At 31.0% G+C, this 21,748-nt stretch overlaps 1 protein-coding gene across 1 annotated transcript; it reads left to right on the forward strand.

The window, feature by feature from the left end:
• The first annotated feature begins 3,971 nt into the window (after positions 1 to 3,971).
• LOC136273606 (uncharacterized) lies at positions 3,972 to 11,832 on the forward strand. The gene is made up of 8 exons (XM_066078404.1): positions 3,972 to 4,044; positions 4,238 to 4,531; positions 6,197 to 6,397; positions 6,919 to 7,050; positions 7,538 to 7,621; positions 7,906 to 8,034; positions 8,502 to 8,523; positions 8,604 to 11,832. The coding sequence occupies exons 1-8, from the start codon at positions 3,999 to 4,001 to the stop codon at positions 8,701 to 8,703; spliced, it is 1,008 nt and encodes a 335-aa protein (XP_065934476.1). The 5' UTR covers positions 3,972 to 3,998; the 3' UTR covers positions 8,704 to 11,832.
• Positions 11,833 to 21,748: the final 9,916 nt, after the last annotated feature.

The raw sequence follows: 21,748 nt of genomic DNA on the forward strand, positions 1-21,748 counted from the left end.
TTTTGTGAAATTTTCTGGTTGATTAAATTAAAAACAGATAATGTAATAATGAAGAAATCGTCGGGGTTGTTTTTCATTCATCAATTTGAATTGTACTTCATTGACAAAAAGTTTATTTAATTTTAAAAAATCATCAAAAGTATTAAAAGCAATAACTTAGGATAGAAAAAACGTGATTCATCGCCACAAATTATATTTATGTTGCTAATTTCAAAACGGTTCGTCGCCGCATTGCCCAAAAATCAAGTACAACTTCACAAAACACTAGAATGTAGGTAAGTGTGATTGATGGGGAAATTTATGCAAGGCGATTTCAGATGAAGAGACATAGAACGTACACTTTAAATTTCAAAAATTCTTTAAAGCAGTACTTTGATATAGGATAAGGAATCATGTTTGTTTTTTGTGGGAAATTGCTTCATTTATATTCCCAAAATATCTTGTTCAGCAATTATCATTTTATAAGATAAAAATTTTCTAAAGATATCATTCTTAAACTCATAAGATAATCTTTATTTTATTGCCAACGATGACTTATGGAGGATAGTGTTTTTTTCTGAAATGGTTATTTTTAATATGAGAGCAAAAAACTTATGATGCTGTATCACCTTTGTTAGTAACTTGATTTCCGTTGCCTGTACGAAATACATCTACATCTAGTGCCCTTAAAAAAGCATAGTCTCCTAAAATTTGCTAATAAAATTTTAGTTTAAAGAATCTTAACTTTTGTGAAGGACATTAGAACTTGAATGATATATGATATATGATAACACCTGAATAGGAAACAATCACAAAATATTTCTATAGCTCAGTAAGTAAACCTAGTATTTTCCACCCTTGGTGGTTAGGATATACAGTAGGATTTTTACGGATTAAAGATATTTTGCTTTAATTGTTAAGAGAAGTCAAGATTTCAATAAAACAAATGGCAAATTGTACAGGATGTAAATATTAGGTAATTCAAACTAATTATAGATGTTTGAAGCTCGATTGGATTCTTTACAAATGTGTAGGTAAAAATACCGTAAAATAACAATTACAAGGAGATATTATGCAAAAAAAATGCATCGTACTCAATAGCTAGGTAAATCTAATATCTCCTTAATATGATTGTTAGGATGCATAAATAGTTAGTTCTATTTTACGAAATAAAATATATAGATTTTGAGTTTAACGAATAATCTGTTAATTGATGTTAAGGGCAGTTTAAATATGTTAAACGAATTACATGTATAGGATTTTCAAACCTGTAATTCTTTACAAACATTGAGGGACTTATTGAGGGCCAATGTTAATGCTAAAAACATTTAATTTAAGATATTTACAAATACCATTTTTATATGATTGATTGGACAAAATTGAAGCAGGAAAAAGAATCCATAATACTGACAATGAATAAAGCAATTTGTCATTTATTCTAACTTTCATGGAGTATTTGAATTATTGTGAGTTGGCGGTTTTTAACCCCACCTTTGCAAATTAATTTGTCATTTATTCAATTATTTTTCTTCTTTAATTTATTGTTTTCAATTTAAACAATACAAATTGGGTTCATTGAATAAACGACCTTTAACGCAATCTGTTGTTCTATTTCATTGCAAATGAACTCGGACTCATTGGAAGATTTTGGATTTAGTTACTTGTATTGGGTAAATTATGTGTAGCAACAAAGCTCAAAGTTGGGCAAAATTAATAAAGTGTTTCTCTTGGAAATGCTTATGTATTATATTTATGGAAAAATTTGGTTGACGAAAAAACTTCTAAACAATAAGGAAATTCACACGTACTACGAAAGCACCAATTTTAGCATGACTCTCAGAAGGCAACATGAACATTTTTTATGAACTTATACAAGTAATCGTCATTTTTTCAGGTGAGCAAAATTTAATTTTTAATTATGACTTAAATCGTATTGCGTTTTAATGACAAAATATTTCTTCTAGTCATTTATATACAAAGGGGGGGGGGGGAAGTAATAAAAAATTATACCCTGTATAACGCTGTTAAATCATGAATTGTAGAAGACAACAATGGAGTGTCGCGGACAGGAGGTGTTGTATGTGGAAAAGCAGGTTTTAGTATCATATATTCCCTCTATTGAAATTTCTGAAAATGTCTGACATAACGGAGGCACATATGGCGGATGTAACTCTCCCATGGAACAATACCGAGAGCGGGGGGATTCTCTTTCCCATTGGAAACATGTTTAATCTACGCATGACATGTGTTTTGAAGGATTTGAAATCCTTGGCTGTTTCTAGCATTAGCGATTGTTCTACACAGAAGTTCAAATCGACTAGTACACATGCTTAACGTTAAAACCTTCTGATTTTTGTTTAGCAATGAAATACCTTTGTTTTTTAACAATAAGTTGTGTTAATAAATTATGTAATATAAAGGTCTCTTTATTATAATTTTCATATAAAGCATGGTTATGTTTAGATTATAAATATATCAGTCTCCTTTTAAAAAGGGATCGGTATAGAGATTTAAAAAAGTATTCATGCTTAAAAAAATAATAATATAAGATTTGTGGGTTTTTTTCTACGACCAAACATATACTATAATGAATGTATGAACGAATACATCAGTGTTAATAGAAATAAATAAACAATGAAAAATAAAAACATTAAATGTTTAAAATTAATAGACGCAATCATGATGAATAACTAATTATATTAATTTATTTTGTGACAAGTCACATAAAACATACCACCAACTGCAGGTTATTAGAAAAGGTAGATCAAGTAATGTTATGTATCGTACAATCATTACATCGATATGTAATTATAACACATATATAGTGTATAAACATTCACTGAGTATTTTCTCTCATGGTTTTGAAGAAACGTCATCTGACAAAAACCGAATCAAGATCTAATCAATCTCATTACATTTTATTGGCTAATTACCAAACGCATTATTAAGCTATGTTTAGTTCAATACACGATAACGTGTATTTAGATACTGATGATTTATGTGTACATTCCTGTGTTCTGGTTAATCTTGTGTACTTAGATGTTGCGTGTGAAGTATTTCTGATTGTTTGAAACTCGGCTACATTGGGAGGACTGAGTGGGCGGACTGACGTCAGACTTTCAAAAAGTTAACCCTTATCTGTATTATACAAATGTATGTTTTTAACTAACTATGGTGGCATATTTCTACCCCTTGTATGCAAGCTATTTTTTATCAAATACATCGAAATGCAAGATTAATATGTTGACATACAGGATACTTATGTTAACATGAAGCACAACTATGTTGACATAGAGGGAAATTTCATTCTTAATTATGATGTACTTTGATTCAACAGTATATCGTAATGTTTCCCTACCACCTGTCACCCGGAACCGAACGTGTTACACACAGACGGAATAATAGGCATAAAAATGACATGCATCCCAACCACTTTTGAAATACTTTATTATTTCAATATTGGTTATAATGAAAAACATTCCCAACCACAATTGGAATAATTCATTATTTCAATAGTGGTTGTATTTCAATAGTTGTTGCAAAGTAATTCTTTTAATGAAATACATCCTCAACCACTATTGAAATAATTGATTTCAATAGTGATTCTCATAATAATATTTATTTATAAATAATACTAAATAATTACGTTTATTAGAAATTTGACTCAAAGGCACTGAGTGGTCTTACATGGCAATACATGTAAGTCTAGGCTCCAACGTCACTCTCCTTACCAATCTAAAATAGTTGTCGCTATTGCAAGCAATTTCCTTAATTTTGTATGTAAAAGATCTAAGTTGATTATTGAATATAGTATTTTCAAAGAGGCCAGATTTAGTTGCATTGCCTTTTTGAGGACATGGGCATTTTATATTCAAAAGCGCAAATTCAATTTCAATTATTAACGAAGGTCAATTTTATGAGGATATTGTGAACATAAATAATATATAAATAAAGAGTCTTAACCATAAACAGGAAATTAATTAGTAAAAAATATCAGAGCTGTATGCGAACGTGGAAAGATGTTATTTTACGTGTCGTGCTTGTGTTTATATTTTATAAAAGAAGGTAATGTTTTAGAATTCTTTAAACTTTAAAAATTCTTTTATCAGCAGTTGATGTTTCATTACTACATAAACGTCTTTTTAAATCAAAATAATTAAAAGGTGTCATGATTTAATTTGATCGGTGTCATGCTTAAAAAAGTAAATTCACTATAAAGGTTCATGATAAAAAAGTACTTCTTTTACATGTTAATCAGCATATGTAACGGCTGACGAAAAATGTTGGAAAACTGAGGATATAAAATTAAGAACGGGTGGTTTTATCAGATGTGAAGAAAGGGTTATCATTGTGAAGGATCTTGAGTTTTATGGGAAGTACGGAAGGGATTACTGTTATGGAGGATCTTCAAAAATATACCAGATATTCAATTGTACAGGACTGCGTAACACCTGTAGCACAAAAGATGAAGACATGTTAGCGATCATCGATGAAAAAATAGAACATTGCTGGGGTATTGTGAATGTTTGTATCATATTTGATTGTATACCAGGTGAGTAAAAAGATTGTCTGTAATTTTTATTGTTAATGGATGAATTTAAATAAAATGATAAAATTGATTTGTTTGATACGATAGACTTATTAACTTATGTATTTTCATTTTATTAACGAGGATTTAATATGCTGACTTTTTTAATAATTTTTTATTTCATTCTCTTTTTGCTGTTTCCTTTTTTATATTCTCTTCAATATTCAATATGTACGAAAGCCCATTGAGCTCATTTTCGTAGGTAAAAAAAATATTTTTTTCGTAAACGCGAAACTTTCGCAAATAAACGCGAAACTTTCTCGAATAAACGCGAAACTTTCGCGATATAACGCGAAACTTTCGCGAATAAACGCGTTAGTTTCGCGAATAAACGCGTAAGTTTCGCGAATTAACGCGAAACTATTATATAAATATTGTCATTTCATACAGAACCCATATGAAGAAAAACGATGGAAAACAAACACATTTTAAGTTTTATATAATAAATACTTATTATTCATTATTATTATAATATCCGTGTTACGTTGATTTATGAAGACAAAATTATCTTTTTGGCATATAGATATTAATAAATCTGATAAAACTTTATCATAACATTTTTATATGTTATATGTCCAAAGTAGATAATAAGTTTGAGCATCATATTACGATTTTCAGTTGTTCGCCGACCTTGTGTTCGAACAGGCATTCATTGATGATCTTTTTCTTATAAAATTGATATAAATTTAACCGTCACAAACCTTTTAAATCTTAGTATTAATTTTTAAATGACATATGTGATAAATTTGGAGGACGAATTTACGTCATCTAGATTTGAACAAAAGCTTGAAAATTTCAATTCACAGCTTGACTTATCTCTCTGATATAAAACTAGACGTTAAGTTATGTTGCAGCGATATAATATATATCATAACGTTTTAAACAATGATATCCTTTAAATTCTAAAATGATACCTAATTAAACGTTTAATTCGAATTAAAATTGTTATAATTAAAACATGTTGCTGCCCCATTTTCAATAATACAGCGCCCATTAGAATGTGAGAAGCGCGATGCATTATGTTCTTTGAAAATCAGTACTAAGATTTTAAAGATTTCCTACGTTTGAATTTATGTTAATTTGTATAAGGTTAAATCTAATTCATTTACATCTTTATATAATATTTTTTTGTTTTTTTTAGATTAATATATTTGTTTTCAGTAATTATTCTTCATAGGGTTTCTTCTATGAAAAAACAATATTACATTAAAGTTTCTCGTTTAATCGCGACACTAACGCGTTATATCGGGAAAGTTTCGCGTTTATTCGACAAAGTTATGCCTTATATCGCGAAAGTTTCGCGTTTATTTGCGAAAGTTACGCGTTTATTCGCGAAACTAACGCGTTTATTCGCGAAAGTTACGCGTTATATCGCGAAAGTTTCGCCTTTATTCGCGAAAGTTTTGCCTTTATTCGCGAAAGTTTCGCGTTTAATCGCGAAAGTTTCGCCTTTATTCGCGAAAAAAATATTTTTTTTACCTACGAAAATGAGCTCAACGGGCTTTCGTAAATATGCTAAAACTTTACAAACAAAATTTCAATTAAGCCATCCTAAGGTATAGTTTTGGTTTGACATGCATTGCTACATGTACATGTATAATTAAATATTCATTACATGATTGATTGAAGGACTTATTGAGAACATGATGAATAGTCAAGCTCTGACAAGACCGTTAGGAACCATTTTCCAAGTTGTTCATTTCTCTGGAATTTTGAGGTGCTCCATATATGGCGATATATCACAAATTATTCTTCATAAAACGGATTCAGCAGATATTTTGGTGCGGAATCAAAATGGTTCGAGGATTTTGGAGTGCAACACTAATGGCTGTGGGTCAATATTTTCCCTCATAAATATTCATACTTTATACAATGCTATCTTTAATAGATAGATAGATAGATAGATAGATAGATAGATAGATAGATAGATAGATAGATAGATAGATAGATAGATAGATGATAGATAGATAGATAGATAGATAGATAGATAGATAGATAGATAGATAGATAGATAGATAGATATGGATGTACGGACGGATAGATATACATGTATTAGATATATTGATATAAATTGCAAAAGTTTAAGCATCGATGCTACTTAATGTAATCAACATTTAGAATTATTCATTGATATACAAAGGTTTTTTTATCATCCTCATAATTACATCATCATACTTATGCATACTTTTGATACAGGAAATTATATAATATATGTGTTCGTTCTTATTTGAGTAATACAACAAAAACGATGTTTATATAATATTATTTATCAGGACATTCTTCTATATTTGATTTTATTTGTTTTTTTAACTAGTATTCATTCATTAGATTTTAATGCAAAATCATTTCAGATTATTCTTCCTATGGTGTTTACAGATCTAGATATAGATTCTATACCTGTACTAAAAATGTGAGCCAGGTTGAAGCAATGGAAATAACTATTTATTCTGGACAAATCAGGAACATAACCCTCATAATTAAAGGTAAGGTTTATCTACAGCTCCCATTGCATTAATATACTTGAAAGAATATGGGTATATGTATGTGTTTGAGTGAGCGTATGTGTACGGGTGCATTTTTTTGCGTGCACGTGTGTTTACACTTGTCATTTATCACATTATATCTATTTTCAACAAATATGATTATTACTGTTCTTTTTGGTTTTTATAATTAAAATCATTTATTATTTATTATAATTTCAATATTAAGTGCTATTGATGACTGCGGAAGCCTTTTAATGTATTAAAAATTGTGCTTATTCGTTGCAATTTTACTGCAATTTTGATATATGTACATTGATATTGTGTAAACAGACATTATTATACATGCATGTATAGCAAGTAAATGTAAATTATTCTAAACAACTAACGGATCAAAAACATCATTTACACTATGAACTTTGTGATGTAATGAATTTGTTGTCGAACTATGATTACACTTATTATTTACACCTATCTGATCTGATTTTAGGAGTCATACTTTATCAATGTCGAAATAGTACCTATGTGCACGAAACAAACGATCAAATACGGAAATTGATGTCAACTTTAAATGGTACGTATTGGTATTTCCTTTTACAACACTAATGTCCTTTTGTAATTACACGTATTGGAGCAAGGAACTTTTTTTTTTAAATTACGCACTTTGATTTTTTTTCTCAAAGTGCGTTAAAGGAACCAAGTCAACGCACTTTCAAAAAAAAAACCAGGGTATACCAACATTTTCATTATCGAAATCACAATATATATATATATTTATTTATTTATTTTTATGTCAATGCAATTACTGTTGGTAAATTGTTGTGTTTGTTGTTCTTGTTGTACTTTTTCTTTGTATAGGTGAAAACAAATGTGGATGGTCTTCTAAAGACGTTCTTCCCTGGACTACCACTCTTTTTTCCTCAGTTTTATCTTTGTCCCTGACAGTCATCTATGTCATTAAAATTCGGTTTTGGCAAAAGTTAAAGGGTATATTGTTATGTTCTTATATTATGTTTCATAATAAACCTATTTAAATTGTTTTCTTATTACAATAAAAAAAGTAAATTTCTTTTCTTAAATAACCCTCACCATCCAAGGAAACCAAATAATCAGGACGTTTTATGATAAAATGAACGTTGAAATTTAGATTGTTACTGCATGAGTTGGTTTAAAATACGTAAGTTTATTTTTGCGCAAATCACAGTTGTAAAAGATTTTGTTCCGCTTAAATTCACCCACACCGCTGTGATTGTCAAAGAGAAGATACATTTGTACCAACAGTTTTGAAATGACGCCGTTTTTAATTCTCCAGACAAAATAAAATTGCGAAAAAAAACTATTGCGAAAAGTTCTATAAATACAATCTTACCATGTTAATGTTTCTCATTTTATTAGTTCATTTTTACTTGATATGTGAAATTATTATATAATTGGGCTGGGTTTTTTTTTTACAGAAACACATTCGAAGACAATAAGGTAATTCTTTTAATTTTTTTTTAAAATGTGCATGCATAACCATGATATATAAATTGATAAATTTAAATCTGTTTTTACAGCACAGTTACCTCTTGTCATCAAGGCTGTTCTAAAGTACGTAGTAATGTAACGGACAATAATTATGAGACTCCTCATTATTACACGGAGATACAGGTGTAGCTGTATGGCGGGTCCAACTTAAATATCATCGGCAAATTGTATCAGTAGGATTGGATCAAGATTAAAGAGAATTAAGAGTAATATGTATGAAGTCTTTTAATGAAACATATATTATGTATTAACATTCTCTGGTTTCACCCTGTTAATTGGATTGTTATTTTATTTATTGGATTGTCATATTGGTTTTTTAACTTTTTTTGCACTGATTTGTATAGAACATTTGTCGTTATTTGTATATATATGTAGTTTCCTTTTTTCCTCCCGGTATTACCGTATTCACAGCTGGATTGCACTGTGCTTATGGCCTACGCTGTGCTTGTGTAAATACTCAGATAATATTTTCTGTCCTTATATTGTTGTCTATACCATTTCACAGCGTAACATTTTTTATTGTTATCTTATACGATAATCATAGAATATACGTTTATAGTCTAAAATTTCCGTTTCCGTCACATTTTCACTATTTTTAACGAAAATACACATATTTGTTAACGATGTGCATTTTAAATAGATGAAAGAAAGAAAATCCAATTTTTGCGTTGACATCACATCTATTTCTTCCCGGAGAAATTCACACGAACGTAAACAAGTTTTATAGGGAAATTAATATTTATAAAGGGAGATGTTGAGATCTTTTCTTCATTCAGAAATACTCGGTACACCCTGCACTATCATCCATGTATTTTCCTGTCGCTCTGTGGGAAAGAACTATAGGTGTCGTTTGCTGTGTTTCAAATTAATTCAGACGGACCATTTGAGATATATATCATTACTGTACAAGTAATACAAAGCCAAGAGAGGTTTCAGACTCCGCTATTTGTGCCTTTAGTTCAGCACAATTGCTGGAAAGTAGAGGTCACACAAATTAGGTCCGGGAGCTAAGGCTAAGCACCGAGAATAAAAAGGAAAATTAATATTTCATTCAGTCATAATTGTGATCAAAGAGAAGTGATTCTAGTTTATTATAACAATAAATTTAATGAAGACAACGCGAAAACTTAATATTACTCGTATTTAGAGCCTACAAAACACATTACAATAGACGCCTGTTACTCTGTCACAATGTTTACCATTCCTGCCGTCTAGTATTGAATAATAATCATTAAACCCTGAGATGTTTATGAATATCGATTGGTTTGGTTTGAACATATTTTATGAGCACACCTGAGCTGAAAGCTCAAGTGAGTTTTTCTGATCTCTTTTTGTCCGGCGTCCGTCCGTCTGTCTGTCCGTCCGTCTATCTGTCTGTAAACTTTTTACATTTTCGACTTCTCCAGAACCACCAGTCCAATTTCAACGAAACTTGGCACAAAGCGTCATTTGGTAAAGGGGATTTAAGTTTGCGAAAATAAAGAGCCACACTTTTTTTCAAGGGGAGATAATTAGGATTTATTGAAAATTGGCTGATATTTTAAAAAAATCTTTCTCAAAAACCATTTGGGCAGAAAAGCTGAAACTTGTGTGGAAGCATCCTCAGATAGTGTAAATTTAAGTTTGTTTAAATCATGGTCTCGCGGGGTAAGGTGGAGCCACTATGGGGGTCGAAGGTTTACATAAAATATATAGAGTTAATCATTAAAAATCTTCTCAGAAATCAAGCAGTCAGGAAAGCCGAAACTTGTGTGGAAGCATCCTCATATTGTGTAAATTTTAAGTAGTAAAAATCATGACCCAAGGGGTAGGGTGGTGCCACAATGGAGGGTCGAAGTTTTACATAGGAATATATAGAGTAAATCTTTAAAAATCTTCTTCTCAGAAACTAAATCAGGAAAGCTGAAACTTGTGTGGAAGCATCCTCAGATTCTGTAGATTCAATTTTTTTTTCAAATCATGACTCCCGAGGGTAGGGTGGAGCCACAATGGGGGACCTAAGTTTTACATAGAGTTAATCTTTAAAATCTTCTTCTCAGAAACTAATCAGCCAGGAAAGCTGAAACTTGTGTGGAAGCATCCTCAGGTAGAGTAGATTCAAGTTTGTTCAAATCATGAACCCCTGGGGTAGGATGGGGTCACAACATGGGGGGGGGCAAAAATACACATAGGAATATAGATAGAACATTTTTTAAACATCTTTTCTAAACTACTTGCCTAGAAAAGCTGTAACTTTACTGGAAGCAACTTCAGATAATGTAGATTCAATTTCTTTCAAATCAAAATCTTGAGCAGTAGGGTGGGGCCACATTGTGATTCCAATTTTATATTTGCTTTATGTTTAATGTAGGTTTATATCCCTTATATAAACAATTGTTTAGGATCTTTTTTGAGAACTGCAATGCCCAACAGGTGATAAATGTATAAAATCATCCTAATAGAAAAGGGACTTGATTATAAACATAAGAATATCGGTAAAAACTTTTATTTATTGGACTTTTATTTATACAGGGTCTACATGTAAACTACATTGTCCAGATATTTTCCATATGACTCCGTTAAGCTGATTTTATCATACCTATTGTTGCTCAGGTGAGCATTGTGACCCATGGACCTCTTGTTGTATTTATAATATACAGTGCGTTTTAACACAAGTTATAGCAACTTACTAATTTTATACCCTATATCAATATCTATTGATTTAAGAAAATGTTCTTCATAAATATTTAAATAGAATATTATATGAATCAATAATTTTGAAAATGGTAATCACAGAAGAAGACAAACTTATCAATTTAGAAAAGTTCGCGTGCAAAGAATAAATGTATGTTTTAAATAAAGTAAATGTGTAACTGTAAGAATTTCAATGGTACACATTCCACATACTGTAGGTTGAAATCAATAAAATAAATGTATGTCATATACAATGATACTCAGATTGTGCTGACTTAGTTGCATTACTTATTCAGATTTATCAATTGGTCAATATGTTTGATGTTATGATTTTAAAATGATTTTCATAGTATCAATTAATGAAGTATTATTCCAGGAAACTCAGAAATAAAGTTTAAACGTTTAAGAAATGTCGAAAGTCCAAAGATCCTTTGCACTTTCAATTATGAATCATTGCCAAAAGTGTTAAGCAGTATGTATAATTGTTTTGCAATGCTTATATTGCAATGTCGATATTGTATTTGTGCTTGTATGATTGAAAAATTGTTTTATGCATATCATCAATAAAAGACAATTCCTACTCTATTATGTGTCTTGAAATTCATCATATCTACCGAAGGACTTTTAGACTCCTAAATTGGAAATTATTCTGTTTTTTTCCTTCGTTATGTCTTTAAGGATTTTGTTGCATTTGATTACATGTTGTGTATCATTTTAAAAGTTATTCATTTTAAATAAATGAGTTTTGTGGAACTTGATATAATTATTAAAGTGATTCTTTTAAAATACGTAGTGTTTATTTTTAAGAAATTATTATTTCATATGCAGATAACTGTCGAGTAATTTTGACAGGTTGTGCATAAATAATAAATTTGTATCATAAAATTTGAAATTGAGTTTAGTAGAGCTGGGGTTTTTTAAGACTAATTTACATTTTAAAAATAGTTATCATACTATTGAACTGTTAAGTTAATTTTATAAATAACATATAGGGGGAAAGGGATCAGGTACGAGGGGAGTACAAATTTCCTATAGTGAAGTAAGAAATAAGGAAATGTTGTAGATTGTCCTAAGTATAACATTTAGTGGAAATGAATTTGTTTGTTGAAGATATTACAAAACGCTAAACGATGAAGAATTTTACCATTATCAAGTAGTTACAGCTGGCGACGGCTTATTAAAGGAAGCTAGTGGAGTCAAATTTGAATGGCATGTGATTTTACATATCGTCACGCGTACGGATATTTTTTTCCCAAATTGCAATATGCGCAATGCATTTGCAACAAATCAATTTTGATAAACCTATAGAAATAAAAATAAACTTAAGTGTAATTTGGTCTATCAAACAAATTTTTACATAGTTGTTAAATTAGTCACACCCCCCCCCCAAAAAAAAAATTGCTTCACCCTAAATTGTTATTGGTTTCTAGGCTTAAGGAGGCTGGGGGGTCAAAATATAATATAATATAAAACCATCAGATTTATTTGAAAATTTTACATGTGATTTCTGAAGCTATCAACTACTATTTGATAAAGAAAAATTTCATATATTTTAATATGAAATTTCATCATTTTCTATTATTTTTATATGGAGCTCTTCTTTTAAAGGAGATCAATATTGTCTAAAATGGCAGCCACCCCTTAGCCCCCTTAACTTGAAATTATAAGATAATAAGAAGACCACACAGATCTTAAGGTTTCTCTTAGATTATGTCGTGCGAATAGATATTGTCTGCATTTAAAGAGGTTTGCTCCTGTCTTTTTGGGTAACTTTTTTTATGTCACCTTTTATCTAAAATTTTGCATCATATATTAATTCTTTTTGTATATTCATATTTTACAATTCCAAAAATCAATATTGAATAAAATTGTTAAAAGAAAATTATATTTGTACAGAGTTTAGTAAGGGACTATATTTTGTGCCGAAAGGTTTCAAGAGGAAAATGAACAATTTTTATAACTGAATAGTTTTAGAGTAATGTTATTTTAGGCCCCAAAATTTGAGCGCAAACTAAACTTCTAGATAGTTTGTGTATTATAATATATTCATGTTGTTCTGAAAAACATTTTTGAACAATATTTTGATATTTCTATCGATCTATTTTGGCATTTTAGCTGATATTTCATAGAAGTCCACACAAAAATAACTCCAATTCTTGCCTAAAATTAGGTTGTTTTATGTCACATCTCAATTTTTTGAGATGTGACCCTTACTTTTTTTTTTTTACTTTTATACGAGACATTAACTTTATTTCTATTTGTATGTTGAGTTTTGGAAAAATGATAATACTATTATTTTTTGAAATTGCGTTATAATTTGATTACTCCAAAATATTGTAACTATCTTAACATTTGCTGTTGGATTCATTATAAACTGTCATCAGCCAATAGTAAAACAAGTTTTTTTTAACTTTGACCTGGATATTACTTTTATAGTCACTACATATGTTCAACTTCATATTGAAATCTTAACTAAATAATACTTCAAACTATGAATATTTGTTTGATTTCTTCAAATAATCAATTTCCATTCCTAATTTAAGCTTTAATTTCAGGAAATCTATCATTTCTGTTTGGGGCCCCATATTTCCAAAAAAAAAATGGCATGTGACATAGGTCACAAATAAAATAAATGAACATCTCAAGTCCCCATCTTTATATCCAAGATGTTTTTGATGATTGACATTTCTAGTATTTCAAGTGTCAACCTCCTTGATATATCCATTATCATCAGCAGTTACTTTTACATTATATCTTATTCTAAATAAAACAACACGTTATCCTCTTTTAAAACTTAATTAACTAAATTAAATAACAGGCAATATGTCTCTCTAGATTATCGTCAGCAGCAGTTGTTTGAAACTGTTTAAAACAACGTGTGTGCTTTCACAAATGTTTATACGACTGATAAATATTTATTCTCTGGCTGATACTGAGGTGGACTAGATATCACCATCAGGACTGGGTTCATGTTTATCTATAAAAATTCATTAACTGGTTGTTAATAAAATATACACACATTTTATATGTTGTATGTTTATGTAACTTTTCAATATAGGTATTTTTCCCTAATTATCCAAAAATTAAATCAAAATATATGTGAGAAATTTCTACATCAATTAATGGGAATTTTGATTAATCAATATTTTATGGTATTATTAACCTATTCTCAGATTTTTCAAACATTTATCTAAAAGTTTATTGTTTATGGCCTAAAATCAAGAAGTGGAGCGGAAATCGATATGCTTTTTGTAAAGACAGAAACCAATACCGGCCCTATAGTTAAATTCTTTTGTTATTCTCGATAAATCCTTTGGCAACGTTTGGCATACCATATATTTTAAACTTATCAATTATAATATAATAAGATTATATAAAGAAAAGTCTTTAAAAAAATTTCTCAGAACCTAATCAGCCAGGAAAGCTAAAAACTTATGTGGAAGCATCCTCACGTAGGATAGATTCAAGTTTGTTCAAACCATGACCCCGATGGTAGAGTGGAACCACAATGGGGGGGGGGGTCAAATTTTTACATGGAAATATATAAAGAAAAGTCTTTAAAAGTCTTCTCAGAAATTATCAACTGGGAGTATCAACTTTTTAAGCAACAAAGCAACAAGCGGTTGTTACGTGTTACTTATCTTTCAACTTCTTTATGACTAATACCAATTGTAGATTTCTTCTCTTTTATGTTTGACGGAAGGAAATAACGAAACATATCAATTCATTTCACTTTATCAAATTATTGCAACGCCCATTTATGACGTATTTGAGGATTTTAGGGGCCAAAGTACTTAAAGCTGACATGAATTCATAAAAGCATTTGGTCGCCATATTAGTTTCGATCGATCCTCTACTGCCACTGGGGTATATATACCGGTTGAGAAAGTTACGGTCGGTTGCTTTCCGATCGAGGCATTCACGTTGCACGGACTTCTAAATGCATTAACTACACATTGTAGTAAAATGTAGTAATAGAGAATAAAGAAAACAACAATCAATGAAATACAAAATATATTTATTCTTTGAAAAGATGTCCAATGTACCCGCATTATTTTGCACAGACTGTGCTGCCTTACTTCGCATGCACATCGAACAAGTGTGTCGTTCATACAGAGTGCATGACGCTTCTTAAAAACCCCAGCGGTACTACATCAAACACAGTAGCTAAATGATAGTAAATCCAAGAAAATAACAACGTTTCCATCCCTTCCTACAAAAACGCTTCGTTTCTAAATTCCATGCGATAATTGACATTGCTCGATCTGCGACAGTGTGTGGTTTGCGCATGTTCGATGTTAAAACATACATAGGAAAACGTTCTACAATTATCGAGGAATTTTCGAAGTAGAAATAAATGTGACAATACAAAAATTAGTTTTTGTCTGTTGTTGCAACAAATAACATTCTTAAAAGAGATCCCTTCTGAGGATTATTTTCGATCCGCGCCTGACCTAGTAATAACATCAATAGTGAAACAGACTATACTATTTTATGCAGAATGTTCTTTGAAAATGGCTCGATATACTAAGTTTTTATGCAAAACAGGCACCCATTATTTTTGGTATTGCACAATACAAGCATCAAACATGGCTATGATTTTATTAAGCAACCCAATGTTTATATTTTCAATCACTCTACCCGTGTTTGAACACGAACGATAACACTGTTCTGAATATTATCGTTTATTATAAATAACTGTTAGATGGTGGAATAAGACATACATCTTAAAAGCTTTCCACGTTTTAACATAAATCAAAGTAGGATATGATATGAAAAACGTATTTTGAGAATTTTATCCGAACACTTATACATCCGCTCGAAATTTCAGAGGAATTGAACACATCTCGGTGAAGTCTCGTGAACTTTCATTCGAGCATCTCTGGATTTATTACGTACTTAGCAACGATAAAGAAAACATTCCGAACACATTCGCAGGGGTGACTGGGGTATATATACCGGTCGGGAAAGTTACGGTCGGTTGCTTTCCGATCGAGGGATTCAGGTTACACGGACTTCTAAATGCATGAACTACATATTGTAGAGAAATCATTGTAGGAAAGAATAAAGGAAACAGCAATCAATAGAATACAAAATATATTTATTCTTTGAAAGTTATCCGTACTATTTTGCACAAAAAGTACTGCCTTACTTCACATGCACATCGAACACGTGTCTCGTTCATACAGTTCATACAGAGTGCATAACGTCTCATTCTTTGAAAACCCCGGCGGCACTGCATCAAACACAGTAGATGAATGATAGTAAATCGAAGAAAGTAACAACGTAACATCGTTTCCATCGATTTCTAGAAAAAAAATCGTGTTCGTGTGAATGAAATACCTGAATGCGGTGAAGCATTATTAGTGCTTTCGGTCTTATATAAGGGGTGTGTAGCGATGAACAGAACAATAGAAATCGACAACTAATATGGCGGTAGTCGGAGATAAAAGGGAAATAATGCGTATTTATGAATTCATGTCAGCTTTAAGCATTGTAGAAGAGAAAATGTTTGCATAGATGATTCTAATCAGAACACCAATGTATGTCCCCATTAAGGATCTAGAGGGATGGCCCCTAATCTAAAAAATGAAAAATAATTTTAGATAGGTGTAAGAACAAAAAATATTAGTATTCGTGAGACCTTTCGAATGAACTCAAGAAAAAGGAGTTAGTCCCTTAAATTAGGGGCCAAGACATTAATAAAGTCTCTTACACATACCTTAAAAACGATCAATGCATTTTGTAATGCATTATAGAAGCAAAGTTATTGATCGTAATAATATCAGTTTGTAAAACTTATTGCCACACCCACTGATGACGTACATAGGGATTTTAGGGGACTAAAATCTTAAATATTTATGGGCTGTTTGTGAACAAGAAAAACATTTTGTTAAGCATTTTAAAGGATATTGACAATCGTATACATTATCTAAAAGGGAGGGGGTTGAGGAGAAATTTTGAAATTTCAATGGTATTTTAATCGTTTCGTTTTGAACGGATGACCTACTCGTTATTTGTAACGAGATTGTATCTAGTTATTATTACTCTGATAACAGTAACTTGATCCAAAGGGTCGGATCACGTCGAGTTTCCAGGCGCGGATCATCAGATCTGATGATCCGCGCCTTGCAACGAGACGTGATCCGGGTCTATGGATCAAGTTACTGTTATAATGATAAATTTATTATATACAATTGTCCATTTAAACGTTTTAATTACCAATCTCTTTAAAACCAACTGTTGGACGTTTACTTATGTAACAAAGCTATTTAAAACGAACTCTTTTGAAAACGCGCTAAAATACAGACGTTATTTCATGCGTACTACGTCATCAGTTTGAGAAAGTGGTGATACAAAAAATTGGAAAAACCACAGGGCGGAGGCATGTAAGGATGTTGCGGGCTAGCCGACAGGCTTCAAAACACCTCCAGAATTGATCAATAAAAACACCAAAAGTAACTTTCTCACAATTTATATAACACGAAATTTGAAAACAAATTCATGGGCTGATAGTCGTCAGGACACTGGTACACCAAACTTCACAGGTCACTCCATTCCTGTACACTAATCATTACTCGGTATTCGGGACCTGCGTACACAGAACATACACATTAAGTTACACCTACACATAAAGTTCGATACAAGTAATGACCCACCAGACACACCGTACATAACAGTGAGACAACATGGTACACGTGGCAGTGCAGCATTACATTTACTTGCATTTCACGATATCTAATAATAAACCAACTTACTTTACACGTAACTTAAATACTGTGACGACATTTACTTGCCAATTACACTGTTAGAGTCACTAAACACGACATATATATTTACTACTCAAATTACGGCAGCCCTATGATTATACTATACTCACGACAATAGATAACTAAAGAAATAATGAACTATATAACGATCATAACAAACTAATAACTTACTAAAGGGACATTCAAACAAAACAAATTACAAATAAACCCGGTGAAACAACAAAGTTATCCCAGGACCATTTAATAAACAAATAGAATGAGAATGAATAAGTAAATTGGTTTACTCACCTCAGAAGTCGTGTCTGTATTTATAAAATTAGACAATTAAACTACAGAAACTGATAATATCAGGAAGATCGTGCAGGTGATTTACACTGTCCAAAGAGGGCCAAGAACCTAAACTTATGTGGATATATACAGGTGTCGAGGGGTATCAGAAAGGGTAATAGAATTCGAGGTCCAGTACAGGATAACTAAAAATAAAAGACTAATTAAAACAGCATCGTAAATGTAACAACGGAAATGATATCAGTTTGATTGAGAAAAGCAGTAATTGTACTTCCTGTAAGTACTCTCTTAACATATCCTCAGCAAGATAAGGACGAGTATGGATGCATCTAAAAGGTGCACTATGATTAATCAAACCAGTTTAATGATGGATACAACAAATCAGTTTTAAAAAACCATACGTACATGTATAAGATTTATCTGAGTTTCTTTCGATTTCAGGCGATGTTATCATAAATAATTGTGCTCGGCTTCAATCCAGTCTCCATCTTGTCAGTGCCAAAGAAACAACGATTGGTATGACTTAGTTAGATTTATCCTTACACGTATCACTAGATTATATGGTGTGTGACTATCAGTCAATGTATCGTGTCTCAACAGTGTAATGGAAAGAGCGCTGGTATAGTGATAAAGGTTAGCAAACTTTGGGGTTTTTAAATTCTTTTTAATTTCAGATTATAGAAAAATAAGGTGATCCAAAATGAAATGAAACGCTCATACAAATTCACCCAGAAATAAATAATTTTAAAAGAATATGGAATTATATCTCTTTCCAGCAGTATCCAATGATTCCGTAAGGAATATCCAAACCACTGTAGTTTAGAAAATGTCTCGCAGGAGAACATTTACTCGAAATTGGTACATGCAATGTCGTAGTGGTTAAAAGAAACATCCGTGCAAATGTATTTATACAAACATTTACACATGCGTAATCAACTACCACATTCCACACATACATGTACTGCAACAACAATAGCTTGACACGAAAACAACTCGAACCCGACAATCACATTAAAACGCTAAATTTACATTTTCAACTGCGTTTGTCTGTGATAACATTAAGAATCAATTTTGAACCCTAAAATTCAATAACTTCACAAAACATGAGTGACACAAAATGGGCGTGTCGTATAGCATAACCGAAAAACGTATTGGCTGCGCCGCATAGTAATACATGACATGTGCATAAAAAATAGTGGTTTTAAAATAATGCTGTTTTAAAGTGTAAAAATTGTAAATAATGTAAATATAAGTAATAAGGAATCATTCTTTTAATATTAAGAGGTGATAATTTCGGTGGGAGCGTGGTCAAATCTATCATAAAGCCCTTCGGGCTTTATTGGATTTGACCACACCCCAACGTTTAAAAATGATATGGCGACGAAATATTCCATGAATTTGTTTCAGATTTAAAAATACATAATAGCGTTTGAATAATGACGATATTGGCATATTGCTTGATTTATCAGAAATAACGTATCCTTTTTTTAAACGGAGAACACTGTCGTTGTGAAAGTAGTAACGTTGTTCATCTAATATTTTTTTAACAAATATGAACAATTTTTTTTAATGAATCAATGGCATTGGTATTCATAAGGTTCCCTTTTTTTAACTATATACATGTATGATATTAGTCAAATTTGGGCTTCAAAATTCGCTATTTTTAAAATAATTCAGGTACATTAATTTGTTGTGTTATTTTATAAAAGGGTTGACATGAAAACTATTTTTCACATATTTATTTGATTTATATGCACTCACTGGCAGTATATGACGTCAGAAGTGATGCTTTTTTTTATAATTCAATCAAAATCAATCAAAAATTGACAATTTCATACCTTTTTTCGAATGGGAAATATAGAGCGACTCTTTGAACAAGAACAAACTTTTTGTCACTTATAAGTATTGGAGAGATACATCTTTGGTGAAAATATTTTGTTTGTTTAAGCAGTAGCTCGATGTTTCCTTAAAGAAAAACTGCCTCAAAACAAGCCGTTTTATGCTAAAAATGAGAAAATGGCGGGGAAAGGTAACCTTTATGATGTTATATTTTTCAATTGTGAGTACTAAAATCAAAATTAAAATTATGAAAAGACTTCAAATGTATATTTGTACAAATAAAACAAAGAATTACAGTAAAATGACAATGTTCATTTTAGGGGGCCATTTTAGGCTCAAACCATTATATAGTCCAAAGGATTAACATTTGTGGAATATTTTTCTTCAATTAATTTGTTGCCGAGTAAAGAAAATGCCTGGCATTCCATAACATAGTGGTAGTCGTCACCCAAAGTGTTTTAAACTTTTTATTACATAATGAACAAATTCTATGACATCTTTTTATGTTATTCCATCTTCCAGTTTCAATAAGTAATTTATGATTACAGGTTCTAAATTTTGTAAATATGAATCTTAAATCATTTGGAAGTTTTTTAAGATAAGTTTCTTGTCCAAAGCTTTTCTTGAAGATTCTGTAATTCAAACATTTGGGTGCATTTTCTACATTCCTGAACCAATCTTGTAAAAACTGATTTATGAGCGTCTCTTTTACAATAGATTTTAGCCAGTTGATACTACAAAAACTTTGATTAATCCAGACATAGGAAAGACCACATGAGTTAAGAATATCTCTAACATATTTCAACCATGGTTGCATAAACGAACCCTAAAAAAAACATCGGTCAGATACTTGTTTTTTTTATGTAGCAGGTATAATTCTGTGGAGCGTATCAAGAACATGTTAAAAAAGAATTTAATACAATCGAAGAATTAATAGATATAACATATGGCATACGTGAGTCTTTACTTAAACAGCTGTTAAACATTTCTCAAAGATGCTAGTATCTTCACAAATAAATAGGATTAACCCAATAGTTATGAAAGGAGGCCTTTTCGTTCTATAACGAGTGGGAGATAATCATGTTGTGATTGTTATTAAGGTCTTCCGTTTCCGACGGAAGACCTTCTTGTTTTCGTTCGGTTTCTTTTTCTTCGCTATTTTTTTTTTCCAACAAATTTTGTTCACGCGATTTCTCAAAAACGACTCAACCGATTTTCATTAAACTTTCAGATATGATAGATACTGATCTAAACTTTATACGTATTTTTTTTTTATCTTGATGACGTCATTTCCGTTTTTGAGATATTGATGTTTTAGCAATTTTCAGAAGGTCGGCTTGTCCTGGGATCTTCTCCTGAAGATATTAGGTTCAAACTTTCAGGGATTGTAGTTGAAAGATTGTAGATGTGTCTTTAGGCATTCATTTTTGTCTGCCTCAAAAGGCGCTGAAGCTCGCCTGTACCGGAAAATTTTAGATTTAAAAAACGTCGTTAGTTTTTCGGGTTTTCTTTGTTTCTCTTTTCTGAAAAATATTTTGTTAAGACATATAATGTAAAAAAGGATTATATTTACAAGATCTTTCATTTGATATCGGGAAAAAGGA

This window comes from Magallana gigas, chromosome 3, assembly GCF_963853765.1.
Source record: "Magallana gigas chromosome 3, xbMagGiga1.1, whole genome shotgun sequence".
Classification (NCBI taxonomy): Eukaryota; Metazoa; Mollusca; class Bivalvia; order Ostreida; family Ostreidae; genus Magallana; species Magallana gigas.